This window comes from Homarus americanus, unplaced genomic scaffold, assembly GCF_018991925.1.
Source record: "Homarus americanus isolate GMGI-L3 unplaced genomic scaffold, GMGI_Hamer_2.0 scaffold39155, whole genome shotgun sequence".
In the NCBI taxonomy this organism is placed as follows: Eukaryota; Metazoa; Arthropoda; class Malacostraca; order Decapoda; family Nephropidae; genus Homarus; species Homarus americanus.
Genome location: NW_024737042.1, coordinates 11,118,063 through 11,144,245, shown reverse-complemented (window position 1 = coordinate 11,144,245; position 26,183 = coordinate 11,118,063). Strand labels below are relative to the sequence as shown.

General features: G+C 37.1%; 1 protein-coding gene across 1 annotated transcript in view; it reads left to right on the top strand.

Annotated features, from left to right (window-relative positions):
- LOC121872716 (proton channel OtopLc-like) overlaps nt 1-24,785 on the top strand; it is a 45,522-nt gene extending 20,737 nt beyond the window's left edge. Inside the window, exons 5-13 of the mRNA XM_042375726.1 lie at nt 1,677-1,837; nt 2,755-2,917; nt 3,473-3,583; nt 4,181-4,355; nt 4,520-4,558; nt 4,754-5,014; nt 16,047-16,227; nt 20,059-20,232; nt 22,588-24,785. Coding sequence (XP_042231660.1) covers nt 1,677-1,837; nt 2,755-2,917; nt 3,473-3,583; nt 4,181-4,355; nt 4,520-4,558; nt 4,754-5,014; nt 16,047-16,227; nt 20,059-20,232; nt 22,588-22,722 — 1,400 coding nt within the window. The 3' untranslated portion in view covers nt 22,723-24,785. The remainder of the gene's footprint in view (nt 1-1,676; nt 1,838-2,754; nt 2,918-3,472; nt 3,584-4,180; nt 4,356-4,519; nt 4,559-4,753; nt 5,015-16,046; nt 16,228-20,058; nt 20,233-22,587) is intronic.
- The last annotated feature ends 1,398 nt before the right edge of the window (nt 24,786-26,183 follow it).

Here is a 26,183-nt window from a genome sequence, read left to right as displayed (position 1 = left end):
TATACAACAAGGCCCCAAGATATTTATTTAGTTTATCCTTCTCACTCCCCCAAAACCACTTGACATCATACTCTAGTCTTATACATGAACACTTCTGCTTCCTGAATGACCATTACCCTTTCTTCAATTTTATACTGTGTGTCTTTTATTCTATCTTGTTTTTTTCCTTGGTCCTCCCTCCTCCCCCTACCATCCACCTTCGACCTAGACACTTTAATACCATTGCTTCACTCACTCACTCATTCATTGCGTCTATACCACCTCTCCTTAACCTGATTACATTACTTCTTTCACTACCTTATGTCTTCCTTATTAACTGTACGTATTTCCTAATCTCCGCATCATGCTTGTGCCACATTGCTCTAAAGCATGTTTCTGTATTTTTTTTAATTTACTGCTTCCTATTGTATCCAGAGTTTGTGTTTCACTCTATATACAATAGTAATTATGGCTCATTAGTTTACCCTCTACATTCTAGTCTCTCTCTCCTTAGACACTTTTTTCTTCATGCCTTTCTCAGTTACAGAACCTGTTACTTTCCTTCCCTCCACTACTCTGTGAATCAGGTCATCTCAGATTCTTCCATAAGCTGATAAATCTTCTTCTAGATGTCTGAAATGTCTATAATTTTCTGTTTAAACTAATATTCATTTTTCCATGCTTCCTTTCTCGGTTTGTATTCATCAATTTACTTTTACTTACATTTACAATTATCTTTTTCGTACTGTTTTTTCTTCCTACCTTCTTCTATATCATCTGTTCTTCTGAATTGCCCATATAATCGCTGTCATTTAATACCAGCTGACTGACATTCCATTTCTTTTCTGTGTCACTGTGTATCAATCTTGTACTTCATCCTTTGAAAATTTTTGAAGATCCATGGCAACATTACACGTCCTTAATATACTGTAATCTCTACATCACTGAGAACCAGTTTTTCTTCTTCCCAACACCCTTCTTGGCCAAGGGTCCACTCTGTAAAACTTCAGGACAACATTCAGTTTCCAATTAACTAACTATCTCATATAATTTCCTTACTGCTATTCCATCATCTGTGTCACATTCTTTATAAACATATGTACATAAATGTCACAAAGTCTTTCCTCTCTCCATTTTTTTTCCACACACACTTCTTGACACAAACAATTGACCCTTACAGGCTCCCTTGTTTTTCCTTTTTTCTATGGTGACATTACCATTGACTTTGCCTGAGATATTTAGGTAATTTATTCCTCTTAAGAATTTTTTAAATCATTCATACCACATTTTCCTTTTTACATGGGAACTCTATCTGTGTACTGTATAATCTGCCATTTCATTGGTAGTCGTCCACCTGTCGTGCATAACCTACTGACCGTCCTTTTGTCAGCCATCATTTTTTATCCTTCACCCCCTAAATATCTCATCAGTGATTTCATCTACTCCCAGTGCCTCACCACTGTTAAACATGATTATGGCCACTCTCACCCTTTCTCATTTATCAATATTTCCACTTTTAGAAATATATCTTAATATTGCATTATATAAGATTTACACAAACCTGTGTCATGCAGCCATCAACAGTGTACATGAAAGTGAACCGTCAGATTTATTTTTATTATTATTATTTATTTATTATTTAAAGTGCTGATTCAGTGCTTTTAATTAATATGGTGTTAAATTATCTCTTTCTGCAGCATTTGGACTGGGTACAATGATCTACAATGGTCTAGAGTTTGGAGTATTTTTCGAGATCCCGCTCTCGTCACCATGTTACCAGATCCTGCGGGGTGTCAACCCTCTGCTACAGCTGGTGTTCACGTTTATGCAGATGTATTTCATCTTTATGAATGCCAGGGTAAGTTTAATGACTCTCCTGGGTATGTGTGTGTGCAGTAAATATTAGTACAATTTACGGTACTGTAGAAAAAAAAGCGGTATAATTTATTGTTTCACTGATTTTTTCCATAAAGAATATAGATTTATGTAGATAAGACTTCCTTCAGACATGTCATATTCATATTATGCACTGCAGTATAGTTGTATATACTGTATCCTATGATGGCTTGGTCCCAGAGAGAACTCCCCCTTCTTAGGTGGCAGCATTATAAAGAATCTGCTTTAAGAATATTAAGATACTTTTGAGTGTTACATACTTTTGAAACATTTACTGAAAACTTTCCTTGCTAGTTTGACTATAAGATATGGGAAGCACTCAATGGAAGTGTGAAACAAGGTGTAGAGGTATTTGAGGGTGACCTCGGAAAATGAGTACTGTGCTGTGCTGTGCTGTGCTGTGCTGTGCTGTGCTGTGCTGTGCTGTGCTGTGCTGTGCTGTGCTGTACTGTACTGTACTGTACTGTACTGTACTGTACTGTACTGTACTGTACTGTACTGTACAAGTGGGAAAGTAGAAGGAAAAATGTAGGGAAAGACAGAAAAACACAAGTAAGGACAAAAAGAAAGATAGAGAGTGGAGAAATAGCAGTCATTGAATAGACGATTTGGAGATACAGTAGCGCATAGTTGAGCACCACCCAGTGCTGCTGTGTTAGTTGTGAATACTGTACTGTATATACCAGTGTCATTTTATACATACTGTACAGTATATGTAATAATTCCCACACAAGTATAAAGCACATAAGCATTTTTATACCATAAACATTTAAACAAAATCTACTCCACCAACTATTGCAATAATAAAACTGTGTATCATCCATATTTCATAAATGTTAATTTTAGATATATTGTACAGTGAATATTGTGTTTCCACAGCTAAATATCCACAAGTTCAAATTCCTTGCCCGGTTTGGTTTAATGCACATTGTGGCCACCAACCTGTGTGTGTGGGTGCGAACCTTGGTGCGGGAGAGCCTGAAGGAGATCAATGAGTTTAGGGTCTCCGAGGGACACAGGGGAGAAGACTACATGATCCTTGGTAAGTACCAACTCAGACCATAGTTTCATGTATTAAACCTTCTGAGCATATCAGGTTAATGATGAATGAATATAAGGTAAAGTACTGTACGGCTTATTCCTAAATGAAGAATTATGTGGAGTCCAGTCTCAACTGAGTGATTAATGTTTAATCCATTTATTCTGTTGTTTACTTATAGCTGCAACATCATTTTCTTCAAAGAACATTTATAATCACAAGATTTTTAGGCACATCTGAATCACATGACAAGTAGATTCCAGACTCAGTGGAAGTGAAGAAATAGCGAGACTTCCTTGCTAGTCTATTGATATTTTTTCTTTGTAAAAACTATCTTCACTTATAAATATTTGAAGAGATGTGAAGATGACAAGATGCCATATCACTTCAGTCCTATATAGAAATTAGTAAAGGCTGTCACTTTTTCTTTAAAAAAAATTGATCTCTGCTTCTAGTGCGATAATTTAATTAGCAGGCTTTTTAATAACCCATCTTTCTTTAACTAACCGCTCTTCTGGTGTAGACTCTTTCTGACTCTCTCTCTCTTCTCACTGACAGAGGGTATTCGACGTGCACTGGAAAATCGTGGCCTCTTGGCCCCCAACAAGTACCTCTATAATCTGGACGATTTTGCTGAAATGCAGGAAATCAATGAAACCATGCAGCAGGGTATGTCCCTTGGGACTGAAGTGCACACTTTTGAGCTTGAACCTGGGAAGCTAAACTCTCAGGCTGATTTTTGGCCCCAACACCCTAGTGCTTTATGTATCGATTTTGGCCTGTTATCATAGTACAGGCATGTTATAAATGTTTATCTCGAACATTTTCTGAATGAAGTAATGTGTACTTTACTAGTGTCAGTGGAAATGTAGTTGTTACCCACTAACCTCACAGTACAGAATTCCTACAGCTGTACTCTTCCCTTGATGAATATTTTTGCATCATGTGGTTTTGCATGATAGATTCTAAAGGCTTATAAAAGAGTTTTGGATGTTTATAACATGTACAGGTGGTATTAACAGATATTACACACTGGAATTTTTCTTATTTTTATTGCATGAATTTACCTCTGCAACAATTTAGAGGTTCTTTAAAATTGTAAGCTTTGTAAGTCTTGCAGTTATCCTCTTCTTCCCTTTCAGTTTTACAGATGTTTTTGTTTTTTATTCACTTTTCAATTTTGTGCTCTCTAGTACTGAATCATATTGAGAATACAGAGTATACTGTTTAACTGATAAAAGTATCTTAAATTTGATGATTCAACAGCCAATGGTTGGGTGAGTGAGGAGGACATTGTCAACCGTACATGTGGGCGTGTGGAGATAATGGGTTCCATTGTATCAGACTCTGCCCCATACCTCTACCCCTTCATCGTCGAGTACTCTCTTATTGGTGCTTCAGTCCTCTATATAATGTGGAAGCACATTGGGCGGAATCCAAGGTAGTTTCTTCTTTGTTTTATATAATCGTCATGAATGTTCTTAATTGTGAACATTATTACAATTTTTAGCAGTAAGCGTGTTTCTGTAATTGAATATTTTTAATATTAGGATAAAAATTTTGGTTAAATTTAAACAATATACGCTCTTTTTTTTAAAATGACAGGAGGGATTTACCACTGAAAGAATCATACCTACACGAAAGGTGAAGTATCATTTGTTAATAAAAGATTATTTGAATATGCAGGAACATTTTTTAAAATTTTCTGATATACAGCAAACTTCTAGCATTGAAATAAACTTTAAGACTAATCGATTGACTATTACATTTGGATAATTGTCAATGCATATTTCATTTGTATTAGTTATTGTTCTTTGAGCAAGAGAGAATTTTTTTCAGGTTTGTGTATGACCCGGAGGTGGCAGGAGATGGCATGTCAGTTGTGTCTCGGCGCTGTCATTCCCGTGTGGACTGTGTCGGTGCCAGCAAGGGGCTCTTCTGTGGCCTTCTTGTCTTGGTGGCTTCACTGATATGTCTCATCCTCTTCTTCGTGCTAGTCAACCGAGAAGAGTTAAAGATGCTGGCTATATACCTGGCTGACTGCTCTCACTGTGGGATAATGTTCTTCAGTATCATTGCCATGTTCATTGGTTTTGTCAGGTCAGTTCACAAAAGCAGAAGTACTGTATCCAGTTCTAATTTTCAAGGAGATTGACAGTAGGAGAATAGTTTGTATAACTGAATTTGATTAAAGTAAAAAGAAAGTCTAGAGGAAGAAGAAATAATAGGTCTTGATATACCATAATAGGAGGAGGATTGTTGACCAAGGGTTAAGGAATAGAAAAGTGTTTGAATGTGAACTTATCATATGAGAAGACTTAGAATGATGAGAAGTTTACCACAATGTTTGAGAAAGGTACATTGACAAGAAGGACTGGTTACTCAGAATGTATACAAAATGACTTGTGAGAGGAATATGAAGTTATGAAGAAAGTTGTTGATAATAGAAAGAAATGTTAAGAGATGATAATATGGAGTGAAAATATAAGGGAAATTTAAGGAGAATTCAGTAAATGCATATCGGGTGACTGGCAGGAGGAATGAGAGACGGTATGAGGTGAGACAGCCAGTGGTATGGTATGCAAGACCTCGGTGAGTTGTTGAGCATGTGTAAAGATTATAACAAGGTCACACTGAGGTAGAGATTGCATCAGCCAACCTTTTTGGGTGTGCTTACTGTCTTCACACTCCAGGTTCAATTTACTGGGTATTATCCCCCCCCCCCATCCTTCATTATCTCTACATCTGCAGACTCTACCAAGGCAGTTGATTAATCCACCTATGAGGTCAAGTAATCTTTACCTTACAACAAATTAAAAATAGATACTTCATTTACAAAACTTGATATCTGCAAAGAGTTGTACCCCACACAATTCTAATTTGATAAAAAAGGGTAAAAAAAAAATTCTGGTAAAGTTGCTGAACAGGAATTTTTTAAAAGTTTACCAGATGTACATAAATAACTTAGGTACTGGATTCTCACTCTAGCTGGTATTGAAATGAGTGGGAGAGATGGGGGAAGGACAACTACACAATTTAGGCTGATGGCATGTGGATAGGCATTTCTTGAAAAAAAAAATAAAAAGGAACCTTAACATTTGGATGTTACAATTGTTACATTGATCTTCTCTTTGGCCAAGAGACTTTTATAAATAAAAAACAATAATCAGAAGAATATACTGATGCTTACTTAGTAAATTCCACCAATAAATTATGTTATTGAAAAATTAATAAATCAACCATGTATTGTCAAACAAATGCCAAAATTTTATTTGATAAAGGAATTAGTTTTGTAAAATGCCAATGACTTGGTGATATCATGCTGGTAGTACAGCAGTTACAATACGGCATCAGTGCTGGGCTTGACTGCGTTAAAGATGGATTGTGGCAAATAGTAAACAGTATTATACCATAAATGGAAGTGAATTGTGTAGTCAGAAGATCGTAAGATTTGACACAACAGCAAAGTTTTTCGTATGGTGCAAAGACATCTGAGAAACTTGAGGGGCAAAATATATTGAGAAAAAGCAAGATGAAAATTGCTGCTTGTAAAAAAAATTATTCTTTAAAATGTTCCAGGATGCACAATAATTAGTCTATCAATTTTAAGCATTTGTCCCTGGGGCATGCCCACCCCTACCCCTTTCATTGCTTGAATATTGAAACACATTTACATTTTCCAATGTTGGTAGGTCTGGGAATATGAGATGGTGGATGGTGGGCTCTGATATCTGTAGACCAAGAAGTTTTGGTTTTTAATCTGGGAGCTTCCATTCCATCAGGATGACTATATCTTTGGCTGTTAAAGGCTGTGACATGATAACATATTTGAAAAACTGGTTAGATAAAGAAAACTCACACACCACAAATTCAAAAAAAAATTAAATGAGGCAGTAAATGTGGACTTCCTCCAGATTTACAGTCCTGGACCTCAGTAAGAAGAGGAAGTACATATGTAATTCTTAGTTATCAAAGGGCTTTGGACATTATTATTATTATTGCCTGTTGTCAACATCGATATTACATTTGCTGCTATCCACCATTTGAGAACATGATAATAGCACCCAGGAGTGTAGTTATGACGGAGGGGTGGGGCGGGGCGGGGCGGGGGAGGCATTGCTAAAAATCCCCTTCTTGGAAATTTTTAAGGAAAAAAATAAAAATTTAAAATAGAATTGAGGGTGAAGAACCTTGTCAGATGCAATACTCAAACCAATTATGATTTGAAGTGTCTCCTACTAAAAATTGTAAGTACTGTACAGTCTGATACTGTACCATGCACCTGTGAACCAGACCCTCACTGGTTACATACAAGTGTCCTTCTGCTACTTCTCATGAATACATTTGAGAAATAGGGGTACAGTATTGTTGACAGGGGAAGCAGATAAGGATGTTACTTGATACAGTATTGTACAGGTTGTACCTCTCTAGTCCGGCAACCTCGGGACCTGACCGGTGCCGGACCATGGAAATTGCCGGACCATGGAAATTCACCCGTTTCCTGGATAGATAGTGACTTGTGCTTATGCCTGGAAGCACTAGCACCACTTTCTCTGCGTCATGGTCTCTTTGAAGACATATTGAAGGGTTAAATGTCGCATAATAGCTTCTCAAATTTCGCGAGTTTTTAAGTCTTAACGTATTTTATTGGAACACACAAAAAAATAAATAAATAAAAATTTTGACGGCGGAAACTTGAATTTCGACGGGTTTGAACGGCCCGCCAATGTGCAGACGACGTGCATAATCGTGTAAACAGCGTCATTTCTCTTATGTACAAAAGATTCATTATTGTTTATTACTGAATGTCTTTTTTATTGAATTAATTTTTATGTGTGCAAAATGAGCAATACAATTCATTAATAATACGTAGAATATTAAATCACACGAGGAAATAACACAGCATTGTTTTCGTTGATTACAAAACCAGTGACTGACTGGTTCTACATATAAAACTGAAGAAAATAAGACCTTGGTTGTAGCTGTAGTAAAATTAATATGGTTGTTTTAAGTAATGTTATTTAATGTTAATAAATGGAACAATAGAAGTAGCTAACGATAATGGTAAAGAAAAAAGAGAGATCGCATATGTAAGTGCGCATGCGCACACGTGAAAACATATCGTCATTACTTTACATAAGAATATGAAAGCAACACTTATTTACTGTTCATATATATTTTAATTAATGTTTCTGAATTTGTTTTTATTGAATTAATGTACGTGTGCAAAATTAACAATACAATTTATTAATAATACGTGGAATATTAGAGAGACGAGACGGCTGCCGGCATTGTTTATGTTAAAGCTTACAAAACCAGTGACTCATTGGTTCTACATATAAAACTGAAGAAAATAAGACCCTGAGCTTAGCTGTAGTAAAATTAATGTAAAAAATGAATATGGTTGCTTGAAGAACCTGTAATGTTATTTAATGTTAATAAATGGAACAATATAAGTAGCTAACCATTAATGGTAAAAAAAAAAGTGAGACTGCTCGTATGTAAGTGCGCACATGTGAAAATATATCGTCATTACTCTACATAAGAATATGAAAGCAACACTTATTTACTGCTCATATATATTGAAGGGTTAAATGTTGTACTCTGTATAGACAAGCAGAGAGAGAGAGAGCAGCCGAACTGCCGGATGTAAACAAACCTTAATTTCCCGCGGCTTTTTTTTTTTTAAGGGGATTAGCCCACCCGGGCATAGGTCACTGACCCACATTGGGGCCTGAGGGGCAAAAATTTAATACTCCTGTAATAATAATAATAATTCAGATAAAAAAAAAGAAAAAAAAAGAAAAAAAAGCTGCCTATTTACTTATTGCACAAACTAAAATCGTTCCGGACCACGGGAGTTTCCGGACCACAGAATGCCGGACTAGAGAGGTACAACCTGTATATCCTTGTAATTTTGGTAATCAATCTGTACTCCTCCTACCCCCTCTTCTCACTGCCAACCTCCTCTCTTACCCTTTACTGCCAACCTAATGTCCTGTTCATTATTCCTTATTGCCATTACTTTCCATTCCCATTTTACCATAACTAGCACCATAGCTCATATTTTATCATTAAAATTTGTGAAATCTCAGTGTTGTGTACAAAATTTACAGATCACAGGGCTAGTATTTTACTATACTCTTAATAGTTATGATGAAGACTAGGTTCAATGCACTGTATATCATGTAATACTAATTGTTAAAAGGATTTTTCTCTTATAGTGAAGAAAGTGAGTCTTTATTAGAAGGTTAATGCTTTTTTATTGAGTACATATTATAGTTCTAGGCCATGCATGGGCATCCCACAGCCCAGACCATGTGTTTGCGGCCCTTGGAGTGATTGAAAATTTTTATTTAATGTGGCCCAAGGTTCAGGTAGATGCAACCAGTTTATTGTGAGTAAAGCAATATGTATTAAAAGAATAATCTTCACACACAATTCGTTACTGTTTCATCACGTAAGAGTAACTAACTATGAAAATATAACAATGAAATAAGTATATACAGCTACAGTGGTCCTTCGGTTAACGAGCGCCTCGGTTAACGAGATTTTGGTTAACGAGTTACCTCCGATAAGATTCTTAACTTCGGTTAACGAGCAATCCCTCGGTTAATGAGTTTCTTACGAGCCGACCTCAACAAGTTTTGGCTTGCACTTGGTGGTCAACCAGCTTTAGTATTAGTCCGCCAATACATTAATCGGTTCTAGAGCTTAAATTCCTTACTATTTTAGTAAATATCAAGAAGTTTATACTATTCAATACTTTTAAAGGTTTAATATTAAATCTTTTAGTCATTTTAACAATTATTGAACATAATTGAAGGTAAAGTGACTACTTTAATGAGCGGCATCCAGCCTCTTAACACAGCAAACAAGCGTTAGTCTCTCTCTGTTTTCACTGGAGGTAACATCATGCTTGAGACTCTCTTCAACTAAATGCTTTTTTCTGTGTTTCCAAGCAAATTATTGGTCATTTTGAAATTTATTTTACATATTGACAATATATAGCTCAGTGCAGTGTTATTTTAAAGAAAATATTCTTTATTTACAACAAGTTTAACTTTAAAAAACACGTGTTGACATTGTTTGAATCCAGCATGAGGCCTAAGAGATCAAGAAAAGCGATTTCAATCCAAACCAAGCAGGAAATCATAAAAAAACATGAATAAGGCATTAGAACAAATGCGCTATGCAAAGAATATGGCATGTCGGCATCAACTGTGTCGACAATTCTTGCACAGAAAGACAAATTTAAAGAAGTGAAAGTGAGAGACAAATCTACAATTGTGTTTAAAAGTAGATCCCTAATTGCAGAAACTGAGAGGTTACTTCTCATCTGGAATGGGGAAAAACAGATGAAAGGTGATTCAGTTTCTACTGAATTCATTTGTGAAAGAGCCAGGGAGATTTACGAACATTTAAAGACAGATCAACCTGGTTCTTCAGGCACAGAATTTGAAGATTTTCGGGCCAGCAAAGGCTGGTTCGAAAAATTTAAGAAAGGAAGTGACATTTTCAGTGTTGTTAGGCATGGTGAAGCTGCTAGTGCTGATAAGGAAGGGGCAGCAAAGTTTTTAGTTGAATTTAAAGAACCGATGGAAGAAGAAAATTATCTTCCACAGCAAGTGTTCAATGTGGACGAAACTGGGCTGTTCTGGAAAAAGATGCCCAAAAGAACATTCATCACCAGAGATGAAGCCTCGTTACCTGGGCATAAACCAATGAAAGACCGTCTCACTCTATTGCTTGGTGCCAATGCTTCAGGGGATTTCCAACTGAAGCCTATGCTTGTCTACCACTCTGAAAACCCCAGGGTGTTCAAGCAACAGAAAGTGGTAAGAACAAAGCTTGGAGTTTATTGGAAGTCCAACCGTAAGGCATGGGTGACAAGACAGCTCTTTAATGAATGGGCTGTTGATGTGTTTTGCCCTTCTGTCAAGAGCTACCTAACCACCAATAAACTCCCTTTAAAGGCTCTTCTCCTCATGGATAATGCTCCTGGTCATGACCCTGACCTTGCCAGAAATTTGGAGTATCAATTTGACTTTGTGAAAGTGTTGTTTTTGCCTCCAAACACTACATCAATCATACAACCAATGGACCAGAATGTGATCAGCAACTTCAAGAAGTTGTACATGAAGAAAATGTTTAGGAGGTGTCATCAGGCAACTTCCAATGATCCTGAACTAACACTGAAACATTTCTGGAAGACACAATTCAACATCCTGGAGGCTGTAAAATTGATTGTGTCATCATGGCAAGAAGTCTCCACTAGATACCTCAATCCTTCATGGAAAGCACTGTGGCCATCAGTAGTCCATTATTTTGAGGGATTTGAGGAAGAAACAGAGTTGGACCAGGAAATTGTGTCCATTGGTCAGTCATTGGGCCTTGAAGTGGAGGAGGAGGATGTGGAAGAGTTTGTGATGTCTCATGAGGAGGAACTTACTCCTGATGACTTAAAGCAACTGGATGAGATGTTACAGGTAGAGGCTGACAGTGGTGAGGAGGAAATTGAAAGTGATGACCATATGTTAGCTAAACAGTTGAAAGGTGTGATTTACTATTGGGAGAAGTTCAGGGAACTGGCTTCAAAGCACTCAGATGTGGAAAAACTGAACTAACTTTGTGTCATGTTGAGGACTCAGTGGTCTCCTTCTTTAAACATAAGTTAATGGTGAGGAGGAGAGATGCCCCACAGACCACAATTGACACTTTCTTCAGTAAAAGGCAGAGTGAACAAGATGCTATCCCTCAGCCTTCCACTTCAAGAAGGAGAGAGGATGTTCATGGTGGAGAATCTGTCAGTCCAGAGGTTCCTGACATTTTCATGGAAGGTGATTCACCTTCCAAGAAGCAGTAAAATGCTTCTCCTCCACCTCCACTTCCTTCTCTTCTCCCTTCTCCTCCTCCATCTCCCACTTCAAATTCACATCATCATCATCATCATCATCATCATCATCATCCAGGAGCCTTCTACATACACACCTCAAAGTAAGTGAACTTTTCTACCTATTTTGTTGAATTTAGGCAATTTTCAGTGAGCTGGAACCAATTACCCCAAAACCCATTGAAACAATGGTTTCGGTTAACGAGATTTTCGGTTAACGAGCAACCTGCTGGAACGGATTGTGCTCGTTAACCGAGGGACCACTGTACTCCTCGAGTTACGACCGACTCGACTTACGACCACCCAGGCATACGACCGCCTCAGTCGTACCAAAATTATGTCAAATTACGTATTTTCGACTCCCGACATTAGTGATTGCGGTGTGTACTGACAAAATTTTTGTTTGTAATTCACTTTAAAATGGCTGGCAAGCTTAAAAGTGAGAGTTTTGTGGTTCTGAGAAGAAAAAGACACTCATTTTAGATTTTCTATGCATATTATTTAAGCATTTTCGACTTATGACCTGGATTTGGGTCCCTAACCCTGTCGTAAGTCGAGGAGGAGCTGTATGTGTGTGTGTAGATACACACACACAAAAGACATACAAAAATAATAATAGGAAAATCCTCACAAATAATCAGAATTTTTTTTTATTATAAATGTGATTCTACCCTCAATTCCGTACTCTATTAATAATGTAATAAAGGACAGACTTGAGGGTAGACTGTTACATTTTTAATAAATTTGTTTCTGATTATTTGTAGGAGGACTTTCCAATTACTATATTAATTATTTGTATGTGTTTTGCATGTGTGTGTGTGTGTGTGTGTGTACACACACACACATTTTTACAATACAGGTAAAGGAAATTACTGTCTTTAGAACAAATGGCTTCCTGTACCATCCGCGAAAATGCCGGCAACTTTAAAACTACCCATAGACATTCTTAGGTACATCCAGGGTGTCATCCGCAAATAATAGAGGACCACAAAATAAAAATCCACGAACTTGGGGGCCTTCTGTATATACTGTATGTAGTTATTTTTCGTCACTTCTAATAAACATGAGCGAAAATAGTACATACCAATACGTTCACAACCTCCTAGCTCAAAGTTGTCTGAGCCTGTGGCTCTTCAAAAAGACAATCTCTGGTTACTGCACAAAAGAAAGTTGTACGGATAATGACCTACGGTACTTGAAAAACAGATCACATAAACGAAAAATTTGCTGTATTGAAAATTTTAAAATTCGAAGATACAGTATTAACACCTACTGCTGTGCCCTCTTTGTTTACAAATATATCAATCACTTGCTTGACAATAATTATTTCCAGTTCCGGAATAATCAGAGATGCAACTGAAGGCACCCAGAGCTACTAAGACCACCCCCATGCGCTCCTCTCAGTCCCAGACCTCCATAAAATATCACGGTGTGAAGGTGTTGAACAACTTACCCCCACCCATCCGAGCAAAGACTACGCTCCCTTCCTTTAAATCATCTCTTAAAAAAGTATCTATTGTCTAAGTATTAATATTTCTTGTAACACCTACTACAGTACTGTATAGTTACAGTACCTGCTTCTATTGTACCATCAAAACCGTTTTATCGGAAATTATCATGTAAATAGATAAGTAATTACCATTGCAGTAAACACAATTGCCAACTAGACATAATCCTGACAGCTCTGTCCTCTTGTTCAACCTTATTACTGTATAACCCAGGTTGTACTGCTTCCCCATTATACAGTCAACTCTCACTTTACGCGGTTAATATAACCCACAGGGTACCGTGGAAAGTGAGAAACGCGTAAAGTGAACAACATAACATAAGGGATTAATTGAAATAGAGACCGGGCCGACCCCCAAACTCCACTTTTTGACGACACACAACTATGTTGTAGTAAAAATATTATCTTAACTTTATGATGGTATGCACACACAATTAATAATTAAGAGAAATATCAATAATATTAGGTTTTTTAACACTTACATTAGTAGAAAAGATGGCTGGGCACACGGGGATGGGTGGTTGGTTCCAAGGCAGAGGGCAGATTATTGGCCCTCACCTGTATCACTTGTATCAATTGTATCACTATCCACCACAGAGGCTTGCAGGGCCTCTTTCTCAAACCCCTCAAATTCCATATAAGTCCATATCCTCACTATAATTATCACTATCACTGACTTGGGCCGGCTGTGGTGGGTGGCGGGTGAAGAACTGGTAATGTTTTGATGACTGGGCGACCTTGTGCGCACCATGCTCGCGCCGCTTACACAACATGGCGGATGGCGGGAGGTTTGGATCCAAAAATGGCGCGGCTCGCCAGCCGCTCTCCGCGTAAAGGGGTACACGCACCGCGGAATGTGAGCATCCTGGGTTCCGGCAGGACACAGCGTAAACGTGGAAACGCGGAATGTGGGACCGCGTAAAGTGAGGGTTGACTGTACTTATGTTTTTCAATTCCACAATAATTTATGTATATATAAATAAATAAAAAATAAAATAAAAACACAAACTAAACAAAAAATAATAAATAAATAAAATTAATAAATATTGAAGTGATAACCGTGGTAACATTATAAGATGTTCTTATTACCACCATGCTATTGTACTATTCCAGATGATACTAAATGTTACATAATACTTCCTTGAGATAAATGTACAGTATATATCAGGTGCCTGAAAGAGAGCTCAGGTTCTCAACTGGCTCAGCCATGTTAATATTGTTATTATTATCCACTCTTTATCTGTGTTTTTCTGGCTAAATAAACTGTTCCAATTCAATTCAATTCAAAGAAGCGGAATTTCATGATATTTTCAACCCAGTAATCAAATTTCTGATATGACAATATTTTTTGAGAAAATAGCAAAACACTGATTCTCAAATGGTAAAACTTTTTTTTTTTTTAACTTTTGGGGTTATTTTTGGCTTTATATTTTATATCGGTTTAAATTATATTGCCTCCTGTAGCCAACACTATAAGAGAGACTGGTACTGATAAAATTCATGTACTGTAAGTCTAGAAAATCATCCTCTTTCAGAGGCTTTTTTTGAGACATTGTCATTGTAATGAGGTTGTATTGCCTGATACGGTAACGCTTTTGAAAATAAACACTTCCCTGTAAATTTATAAAAAATATTTCATTACACAACCATCACTTCACTTCTCTAACACTAAAAATAAATTATTTCAGGTAGTAGGGTAAGCACTGTAATCCAGGAGTTGAGGCAGCCCGCACAGAGCTATGGAAATTTAAATGGACACAGCTTACACTCACGGCTTGACTGCTGAGATAATATTGCGCAATTGGTTTATTTGAAAGAACTTGCTTGCTAGTATGATGCATCAAAATTTGATGCAATTCTGTTGAAAACTTAATTTTTGGCTATTTTTTTTTTTTAAAGTTTGGTGACTCGATTTGCGTCACCGTGAAGTTGATCTTATTATGTATATGACACAAATCACATCATGCACGAGAGGGTTAAGCCAGATGTCTTTGTAATTTTTCAACCTAAATATACTTTTCTCGTGGAATTAGAATTTAAAGGGTTTAATTGATTAAGTACTTCCAGAAATGCAAAACACTAAAAATGCACCTCGGAACCCATAGTTGGGGAGTAATTAGCATTGAAATAATAAAATTAAAATCTTCCAAGTGTCATTGAATCGTGGACCATATATTCGGAATCAGCATGCTCAGGAGTACCTGTACTGAGATTTTCTATGAAATAAAATTTTTGGCTGAAATTGCCAAAATATTAAGCCATATATGTCTTGGTAATTTTTCGACCGAAATATACTTAGGCATTATTCTGGTGGGTTTGTCTCATTAGTAAGAAAAATGCTATAACTGTAGGAAAAATCAACGTATTCACAGACTGCTTCAATCATCATCTGTAAAATTATTATGATGGATTTGTTTCATTAATGGGAAAAAGACTTTGATTGTAAACTGAAACTATCGTAAGGTGGACATGACAATAAACTGTTTCACTGTCTGTGCTAATACAATATTAACATTACTTTTAGGTTAGGTAGGAAATAAATTTTGGTGGGTTGGCTCGCAGAAAAATACCTAAATCTTAATGCGGCCCAAGACTGAGAAAAGGTTGCCCGTGCCTGCTCTAGGCTATAGAAAGCTTATTTACTTAGCTATATACTGTATTTAGGTTAACAGAAATTGAAGTTTATAATAGAGTGGTAAAGTGCATTTTACACAGGTTCATTTTTCCCACAGGGTTCGCCAGCTTAAATTCCATGGAGAACGAGAAGAGGAATTGGATGACATTCTTCTTATGGTCTCAGCCTTTGGACTCTTTGCATATGCAGTCTTTTCCACAGTGGCTGGGTCAATGTCTGCCTACACTAAGGAACCAAATTTGCTTGTCATGGTCACAGGAATTCTTTCTGTACTTCAGGTAAATTGTGTGAAATAATTTTGTACTGTATTTTACATTGAAATTGTCTGTTTTGTCAGCCATAATTTATTTTGAGATATGTATTGGGTTGGAGCAGGTGCATATCACTCAGAAATAAAGTATGAAAATTATATACAGAATTATATAAAGGAAACTAAAACTTAGATTTTCAAGTAGTAGTCCATTAGCAGTAAAGTAATGTTTTAATTGATCATGAATTTATTATTTCCAGTAAACAATGAAGGATTGAATATTTTGTACATCCAATCTTTTCCTGCTATATGTAGGGTAGCTAGACAGGTGTATAGTACAGGTTGTACCTCTCTAGTCTGGCAACCTCGGGACCTGACCGGTGCTGGACCATGGAAATTCACCCTTTTCTTGGATATATGGATATATAGTGACTTGTGCATACACTTGGAAGCACTAGCACCACTTTCACTGCTTCGTGGTCTCTTTGAAGACATATTGAAGGGTTCTCAAATTTCGCGAGTTTTTAATTCAACGTTTTATATTTGGACCAAAAAAAACACTGCACAATTTAAAATTTTGTTGGCGGAAACTCGAATTTCGGCGGGTTTGAGCGGCTCGCCAACGTTCAGACGTGCACAATTGTGTAAACAGCATCATTTCTCTATGTATAAAACATTAATTTTTTGTTTATTACTAAATGTCTTTTTGATTGAATTAATGTTTATGTGTGCAAAATGAACAATACAATTCATTAATAATATGTAGAATATTAAAACACGAGGAGACGAGACAGCATTGTTTTCGTTGTTTACAAAACCAGTGACTGACTGGTTCTACATACCGTATATACTCGTCTATAACCCCCCCTCGTTTATAGGTCGACCCTGATTTTTTGACCAAGAAATCGTTAATTTATGATATTCCTCGTTTATAGTTCGACCCACGTTTTTGAGGGTAATGGAACAACAAAACCTTCAGTAAAAACGCTCTACGTCCTATAAACTGAGGCTCGCCATGCATGAAACACCGGTAGTTTCAACAAAAATATTGTATATTCCATTCAAGTATTTATTCAAGTCAATTAGGAGGAAATATTATTGGAATACAACAGTTTTTAACTAAACCATTCGAAAAGCGATTACGGTAACATCTTTTGAAAGAAAGAAAGCAAAAGTCATTGTTTTCGTCACGATTTTATCCCACTTTCCACTTTAATACGTACGTAATTTCAGCAAAAATATTACATTTCCGTGAATGTATTATATCAAGCACATTATGAATAGAATATCATTGTAATATAACAGAATTTTAACCGAAAACTATTAAAAAAACGAGTAACATCTCAAGAACATCGGAAGCTTAGGTAAAGTCTTTTGTTTTCGTCATGTATTTTATCCTATTTTACATTAAAATACATCACGTTTCAGCAAAACTACTATCTATTTCCGAGAATATATTCATTCAGGCGCAGTTTAGGTAAAATATACGTGTGATGTAATAGTTTTTTATCTGAAAACGATTCGAAAAACACGTACCCTCTAGCCCTGTTCAAGGAGAGGACTGGGAGAAGCTGTTTGGTGCTGCAGACGATAACAAGGAAAATGATTTTGATGGATTTTAATGAAAATATTCAGAAATATGGTATCGTAGGATTTATTCAAGTCAATTAGGATAGAATATTATTGTAATACAACAGTTTTTTAACTGAAAACCATTCGAAAAGCGATTACGGTAACATCTTTTGAACGAAAAAAAGCGAGTCATTGTTTTCGTCACGAATTTATCTCACTTTCCACTGTAATACCTACGTCATTTCAGCAAAAATATTACATTTCCGTGAATGTATTATATCAAGCACAGTATGAATAGAATACCATTGTAATATAACAATATTTTAACCAAAAACTATTAAAAAAACGAGTAACTTCTCTTGAACATCGGAAGGTTAAGTAAAGTCTTTTGTTATCGTCATGTATTTTATCCTATTTAACATTAAAATACATCATGTTTCAGCAAAACTACTATTTATTTCCGAGAATATATTCATTCAGGCACAGTTAAGGTAAAATATACATGTGATGTAACAGTTTTTTAACTGAAAACGATTCGAAAAACACGTGTACCGTCTAGCTGATACAGCTGGTGTTGCATGATGCGTCATGCGTCGTTGTAAACAATAGGAGGTTGAAGTAGATTACCGAGTATTATATTAAGTGTGAAATATCGAAAAGGTTTTTATTACCGGTATTTTTTGTAGATCAATGAGAACTGTGATACCGTATATGATTATGATATGTTAGCCTGTGCTAAGAACTTCAACATAGACTACTGAAAGCACGTTGTAAGGTAATTTAGCCTATTGTAAGTTGGTGAGCTTCATTTGCTGAAGGAACTGCACAACTTTTCATTACTAATTGGTACATATTTTACGTTTCCATTGTTTACTGGCAGTAAATGGTAAATATTTTTCATGTCTGAAGCTAAAAGTTGCTCCTCGCCCTTCCCATCATGCACGGGTTCAACCTAACAAAACTATTACGCATGTATAGGACGACCCCCAATTTTTTGCCTAAAAATTTGGTCTTAAAAGCTCGAACTATACAGTACATGAGTATATACGGTATAAAACTGAAGAAAATAAGACCTTGGTTTTAGCTGTAGTAAAATTAATATGGTTGTTTTAAGTAATGTTATTTAATGTTAATAAATGGAACAATTGAAGTAGCTAACCATTAATGGTAAAAAAGGTAAAAAAAGAGATCGCGCATGTAAGTGCTCACATGTGAATACATATAGTCATTACTCTACATAAGAATATGAAAGCAACACTTATTTACTGTTCATATATATTTTAATTAATGTTTCTGAATTTAAAAAAAAATTCTACCCACCAGTGGTGGTAAAATTGAAAATATAAAGACAGCCAATGTTATGTGTGTTTTTACTCGGATGACGAAGTTGCCAAGCCATCAGGTTCAACTCGAGCTAAAGCTGTAGAACATAAGAACTTTTCTGTGTTGTTTTTAGATTTTATTTAACTTTATCTGTGTTATTTTCGTAGGTTTATTAGGATGTTGCTTTATTACAGGTAGTAATTCACCAAAAAAGTAGGGTAAGTAAGGCCAAATTTAGCCAAACATCGAAAGTGCCAGACTCAAATTAATTTTCTCCATGGGCAAATTAAAATTGTTCCGAACCACAGAATGCCGGACAAGAGAGTTACAACCTGTACATCTCTTTAACTCTTAGCATTCATCAGCAAATGGGTTACTCAACCCTTTGTCAGGATGCTAGTCCACTGAATGTTTATTCCAGTCAACAAGTATGGCCAATAATGTACACATTTATAGTGGAATGTCTAAGGGTTATTGTACAAGGAGGGAACCAATTTACTGGAGAATCTCACAGGAAAAGTGAAGCAATGTTGCCTTGCCCTCATCTATATCTCAGGACATCTTCAGGGTTAATTTAACTGGTAAATTTGGTATCTAATCTTCCTTTTTTAAGACTAATAGTTATTACAGGAGGATGGGGCAGATCCATGGATTACCCCAGCCACCTTGCTTTAGGGTTCCTTAGGTTCCTAACCTGTATGTCCTGATTTACTTTACACAGGTTGCCTTTCCAAACTTGTTCATAAAGTAGATTTTCAGGATGAATCCACCATGTATGATTTTTTTGTGGTAAAAAAGAACTGTGTTGCTGAAGAGAAAGGTCAAATATCAGTCAAGGATGAGTAACTGTTATGGTTCTTGTTGCTGATCTATTGAAAGATCCATCTGTGAAATTATGAAATTATGATTTGTGAAGTATTTAACTATAACCTATACTTAACTTAAGAGAATTCGTACTCTACAGGTGATTATCCAGATGGTGTTCATCAAGGACACACAGCGTCGCCAGGTTTCCCTACCAGAACACGAACGAACCAAACCCGGGCGTCAGGTTGTTACGTTCCTGCTCATCTGCAACCTGACTATGTGGGTTATCTACACCTTTGAAACTCAGAAGGTGGAAGCAAATCCTGTCCAGGTATATTACTTTTTGTTTTCCCTCAAAGCTGGAGTAGCAAGAAAATTATAGGGATTAATTTTTGTAGTGCAGTACAGTGGTCCCTCGGTTAACGAGCACAATCCGTTCCAGCAGGTTGCTCGTTAACCGAAAAACTCGTTAACTGAAACCATTGTTTCAATGGGTTTTTGGGTAATTGGTTCCAGCTCACCGAAAATTGCCTAAATTCAACAAAAAAGGTAGAAAAGTACACTTACTTTGAGGTGTGTATGTAGAAGGCTCCTGGATGATGATGATGATGGGAATTAAAATTGGGGTGGAGGAGAAGGAAGAAGAGAAGGCATCAGGGTGGAAGAGAAGTCACTGATGATGCCATTTCACCCATAAAATTTTAGTTCTCTTGGTGTATTTCAAGATTATTTTCTTTAAATCAACACTGCACTGCATTATATATTGTCAATATGTAAAATATACTGTATTTCAAAATGACCAATAATTTGCTTGGAAACACAGAAAAAAGTGTTTAGTTGAAGAGAGTCTCAAGCAAGATGTTACCTCCACTGAAAACAGAGAGAGACTGACGTCTGTCTGGTGTGTTAAGAGGCTGGATGGCATGCCAGAAACTAGTTTCTTTACCTTCAATTATGTTCAATAATTGTTAAAATGACTAAAAAAGTTAATATTAAACTTTTAAAATTATTGAATAGTATAAACTTCTTGATATTTACTAAAATAGTAAGGAATTTAAGCCCTAAAACCGATTACTGTATTGGCGGACTAATACTACAGCTGGTGGACCGCCAAATGCAAGCGAAAACATGTTGAGATCGGCTCGTAAAAAACTCGTTAATCGAGGGATTGCTCGTTAACCGAAGTTAAGAATCTTATGGAAGGTAACTCGTTAACCGAAATCTCGTTAACCGAGGCGCTTGTTAACCGAGGGACCACTGTACTACAGTAAATGTTTTTATAGTAAAATAATTATTCTGGTTTTCAGTATGATGGCCACTGGTAAGCAAAGTATTTATGGGAAGGAAGTACTGTTGTAGGTTGATTATCTCCTCCCTCCCTCTTCATTGGTATGGGGGATTCGCAGAAAAATAAACTTGGAATTCTGAAAGTGGAGATGATGACTTTTTTAAATTACAGTACAGTAGAACCTCGATAAATCGGACTAATTGGGGCAGACCCCAGTCCGAAAAAAGCGAATATATGAGGCTGGGGTTGGAGATAACACTGCTTATCTGAACTGCTTAAAGAAAATCAGTTGTTGTTATTTTATTACTGCACTTCAACAACTAAGGTCTTAAGTGTATAACAAGGTTATTAAAAAAATATTACATCAATAAGAAAAAAAATATGAAACAGAACTCTCTGGGTTGAAAATCAGACATATAAGTCTGGTTGTCAATAACTGTTGTCACCAAGATGATTGTTATTTACTGTAAAGTGTTATATGTAAGTAACCACAGAATTTGTCTTATGAATAAAGAGAAAGCTGTATACTGTACAGTACTATAAAGATAAAAATGAGAACAAATAAGTGTAGGAGTATATTGTATGTGGAAGACAAGTGTATATCTGGGAGCAGAGGGGTGGGGGGTAGCATGGGTGGGTGGCAGCATGGGTGGGTGGCTCCCACTCCCTACCTCCCACAAGATTCCTTTAACACTTCTTTATGCAATTTTACCACAATTCTCATATAATTTATTATCATTTGGTGCCAGGTTGATAAAATGTTATCCTAAAAGAATCAGCTTTCCTGAAAAAAGAATCCCACACTGAAAACCATGTGTCATTGTTTTCAAAGAGCAAACAGCTGATTGGCTTACCACTATGTCTGTCTTCAACACTTATTAAATTAGTACAGTACAATTGTTTATATGTCATCACTTAACAAACACAGTTCTATTGTAGTATATTTACCATCACTTAATAAGTAATATTGTAGTGTACTGTATTATACTGTACATCTGCACATACCCTGGTTTATTCACCATTGGCTATATCCACATTTCAGTTCTAGCCTAGCCTATGTTTGGGCCCTGGAAGGGGGGGGGGTTGACTTATATGGCGAGTATAGGCCTAAACCTGAAATTTTAACTAAAAATCTTGGTCGACTTATATGCCGCAACTTGCGATAACACTTGTAAAGCACTTTTATTAACGAGTAGAGTATACAGTAGTTAGTTTTAAATTATATTAGATGCTTTTAATACTATTAATGTATCATTTTCAGGTACACACAGACTTGGTGTACTGTAATTGATTTTTTTTTATTTTATAAAGAATACTCTGCTGTTATGTTTTTTTTTACTAATTATAAAGAAAATTATTATTTTTTGTTCCAATGATGACCAATCTTCCATATTCTAGCTGGACTTCTTTGGTGACCTCCCTTGGACAATTTTGCTGCGATGCACCTTGCCACTGGCCATCTTCCATCGCTTCCATTCCACAGTGGTCTTGGCTGCCATCTGGAAGAATTCATACAAGACCCGTATTGAATGAGGTTTACCAGGTAGGCCGCCGCCCACCACGACGGTCCACAGCATCAGTAGTTGCTTTATCCATACCAACGGAGTGGCTCGAGGGGTCCCTGACAACCCACCCCCGGAAATGGAACCTATGCTTCACACACCTACTAGTCCCCCACCAGCCCTGGATCAACGCTCTGAACACAAAGTTTCACTCTTCAGTATCATATAAACAGTATGGTTTCTGTTTGAATGGTCCAGCAAGATGCTATTGAGAGTATTTACTCTAAATATGTTAGTGAAATATTCATCAAAACAGGGTTTGCATATACAGCATATTCCACATCAAAATGTGCCATTTTAAATGGAAAATCACAAAAGTACAAGCAGCAATGATGCTATGGACAGTGTTATTTCTTAATATTGTATTAGATGTTTCTCATGAGCAGTTTCCTGCATTTCAATGAAGGAAATTTAAATGTTTTTCATGTGAGGATTGCTATATTGGATTTCCAGTACTACGTTTTTCAAATCAGTATTTCCGGTGTAACTGCGTGTGAAGGCTATCAGACTCTGTGTTGTAAGTTATGCCTCAATGCTGTAAATACTGTAGATGCTTTCCCTGAGCTTTAAGTCTGGCAACTGCTTTTTGTTATCTGCAGTAATAGTGTACTTTAGGCTAAGTCGCATGGAGAACTCACCTACCCTTTGCTCGTGGGTCCTGATCAGGCTTTTTTTTTTCCACTATTGCAAATTATATGCTGTTCAAATTAATCCTGTGCATGAAAATACATTTTACTTGCTTTTAGAGTAAAACTGCAATGAATTTGTTCAGAACAGGCAAAAAAAATCAGCTGGTCGAGATCCACCAAATAAATGTGTTCAGAATGAGTCTCCGGCAGCTACAAAAAGTCACAAGGTGTTTTTTTTTCTCCCACTTCCAAGATTTGTATATATATAAGGCTCACTCCATGATGTGTTTTATCCAGCAGCACTTCCTGATTATGTTTACCGTTAGACTTAGGACTCCTGTTGCTGTAGGAATGTGTTGTTTGTATAACACAGTGGCTGCTTTTTGTACATACCATATGTCTGTCTTGCTGTGTTTGGCCCATCTCAGTATTTCTCCATAGTACATGATTGTATTTGTGCAAGGTGGAAAGTATTTCATTTATGTCCATTTTATAATGTGAGTGGAGATTGTGTAGTGTGATACATTTCACACAATAACTGATGAGACTTGGCCCAAGTACCTACCACATGACTTCTCATGAAGCACAAAGTACTGGACCAAAGTTCATCAGATATATCTTATCCAGAACAATTTGTATGAAGTGTGTGTTCATTGTACCTGTCCCATATTCGGCATGAGCTACTGAGAATACCCAAATGATTTTTTCTGAAAGTTATGTTTATTCCAAATTTATCCAAGGTTATGAAGACAATAATGCATGCAAGCCTTATTTTCTAGAGATTAATTCTTCAAAGGATAGAATATATTTTTTGGCTCCTTTTGTTTCTCTGTAGCTAGTAGCTTAAATGAATCTCTTGGTGAGTAAGTGAGTATTGACCATATAAGATAAAACTTGTGTACAATTGTGCATCTCACATTTTGGGGTTTGGAAACACGACAATAAGTAGGATGACCTTTAGCAAAGTTTTACATGGATTTTGCATTTTTTGAATATGCGTAATTTTGTATTCACGAGCAAGTCACAAACCGGACTGTTCTCGTTTTGCAAGACTTGTAGCCATGACTAGTAGCTCTTTTGTGCGTGGCAAGCCTCTGTGAACTTCATCTGGAGCAAGTCTTCATGCCGTGTTATACAAGAAGTGTGGCCTGGGGATCACTACTGTGTGTCCACTTCATCAGCAGTATTGGTTTTGCTTTACTATCAGCAAATTTACACTGCCATATTTTATCCTTTCTGCATCAGATTCCCTGGATGTGATAAGTCACCTAAGAGGACCATTTTTTCCACCAGGTTTAACAGATGCTCAGAATTCTCATGAAGTATTTGATGAATTGTCTTGACACACAGTAGACAGGCCACTTACTATGTTTACTGCATTAAATATAAATGTTCGTACCATAAATTGGTGTTTTAATTACCCCCTATATAATTTACTGTATATATAGATCTAATAATAAACAAAGTGTAAACAAGTTTCTAAAGAACAATTTAAACACATGTATAGTATAGTCTGGATTTACGCGGATTTCCTTTACACGTTTGGTCATTTACGCGGCACATGACCAGACGCGCCAATTGTCAGTTACGCGGTAAATTCCATCATTTATGCGGCAAGCGGCGCGAGAGGCCCAGATGCACCAATTATTAGTTACGCTGTACATTCTTGACCATACGCAGGAAGCGGCGCAGGGAGGGTGCGCAGTATGTTACTCTTACGATATCGCTGACGTCATATGATGTATCGGACTGTGATTGGGCCACGCATCCTTACCTCCTTCCACCGCTAGCTGTCATTGGTCTAATGTAATATGACGTGGCCTACTACCAGAGGGAATAAGTCGCTGACATAAGCTGCGCAATCTCATTGTTCTCAGTCTCCACGTATACTGTTCTCTCTTGTGCCTGCTAATCTGTTCAACAATGGCGCCTGCTGGACCCCCACCACCCCCGAGAAACCTTGAATTGCCTGGACCAAGCCGCCCCAAGCCCAAGAAGATACGACGCGCTTTAAGCTATGAAGTAAAATACAAAATCGTGCAGGAGTTGGAGAAAGGAGCAAGACAAGTTGGTTTGGCGCACCATCATGGCGTGAACGAATCTACGATCCGGACGATCAAGAAAGATGCCGCCAAGATAAAAGAACACATGAGCATCACTAACTCTGCAGGTGCGTCAATGGTAAAATATTGTCAGAATAAAGTGCTGCTCAAGACTGAGGATTTATTGGTGAGCTACTTGATTCGTCAGGCGAGAAGGAACGTGGCGGTGGACACTCGCGCGGTACAGGACTACACCCGAGAACTTTACATAGCAGTGGTGCGGAAAATGGAAATTGCAGAGCCCAAACACTTCACTGCTTCCGCTGGGTGGCTGCAAGGGTTTAAAAAAATGCAAGAAAATAACTGACATCGAAATGGTTGGTGAAGGAGCTAGTGCTGACCATGCTGCTGCCATGAATTTTCCACCATTCTTACGAGAAATTATAGAGGAAGGACAGTACACCGACGACCAGGTGTTCAACATGGATGAATCCGGGCTCTTTTGGAAGAAATTACCATCCAAGACCTTCATAATCAAATCTGCCAGCAAGTGTCGGGGCCAGAAGTTGCAGGAGTGCATCACTGTCCTGTTCACCACCAATGCCTCTGGCACCTGTAAGCTCAAGTTGTCGGTGATTTACACAGCCTGCAAGCCGCACGCCTATAAGAACATGGACATGAGTAAGATTAATGTCCACTGGCTAACCTCCAGGAAAGTGTGGATGTTCACTGGTCTGTCCCTCTCCTGGTTTGACAACTGT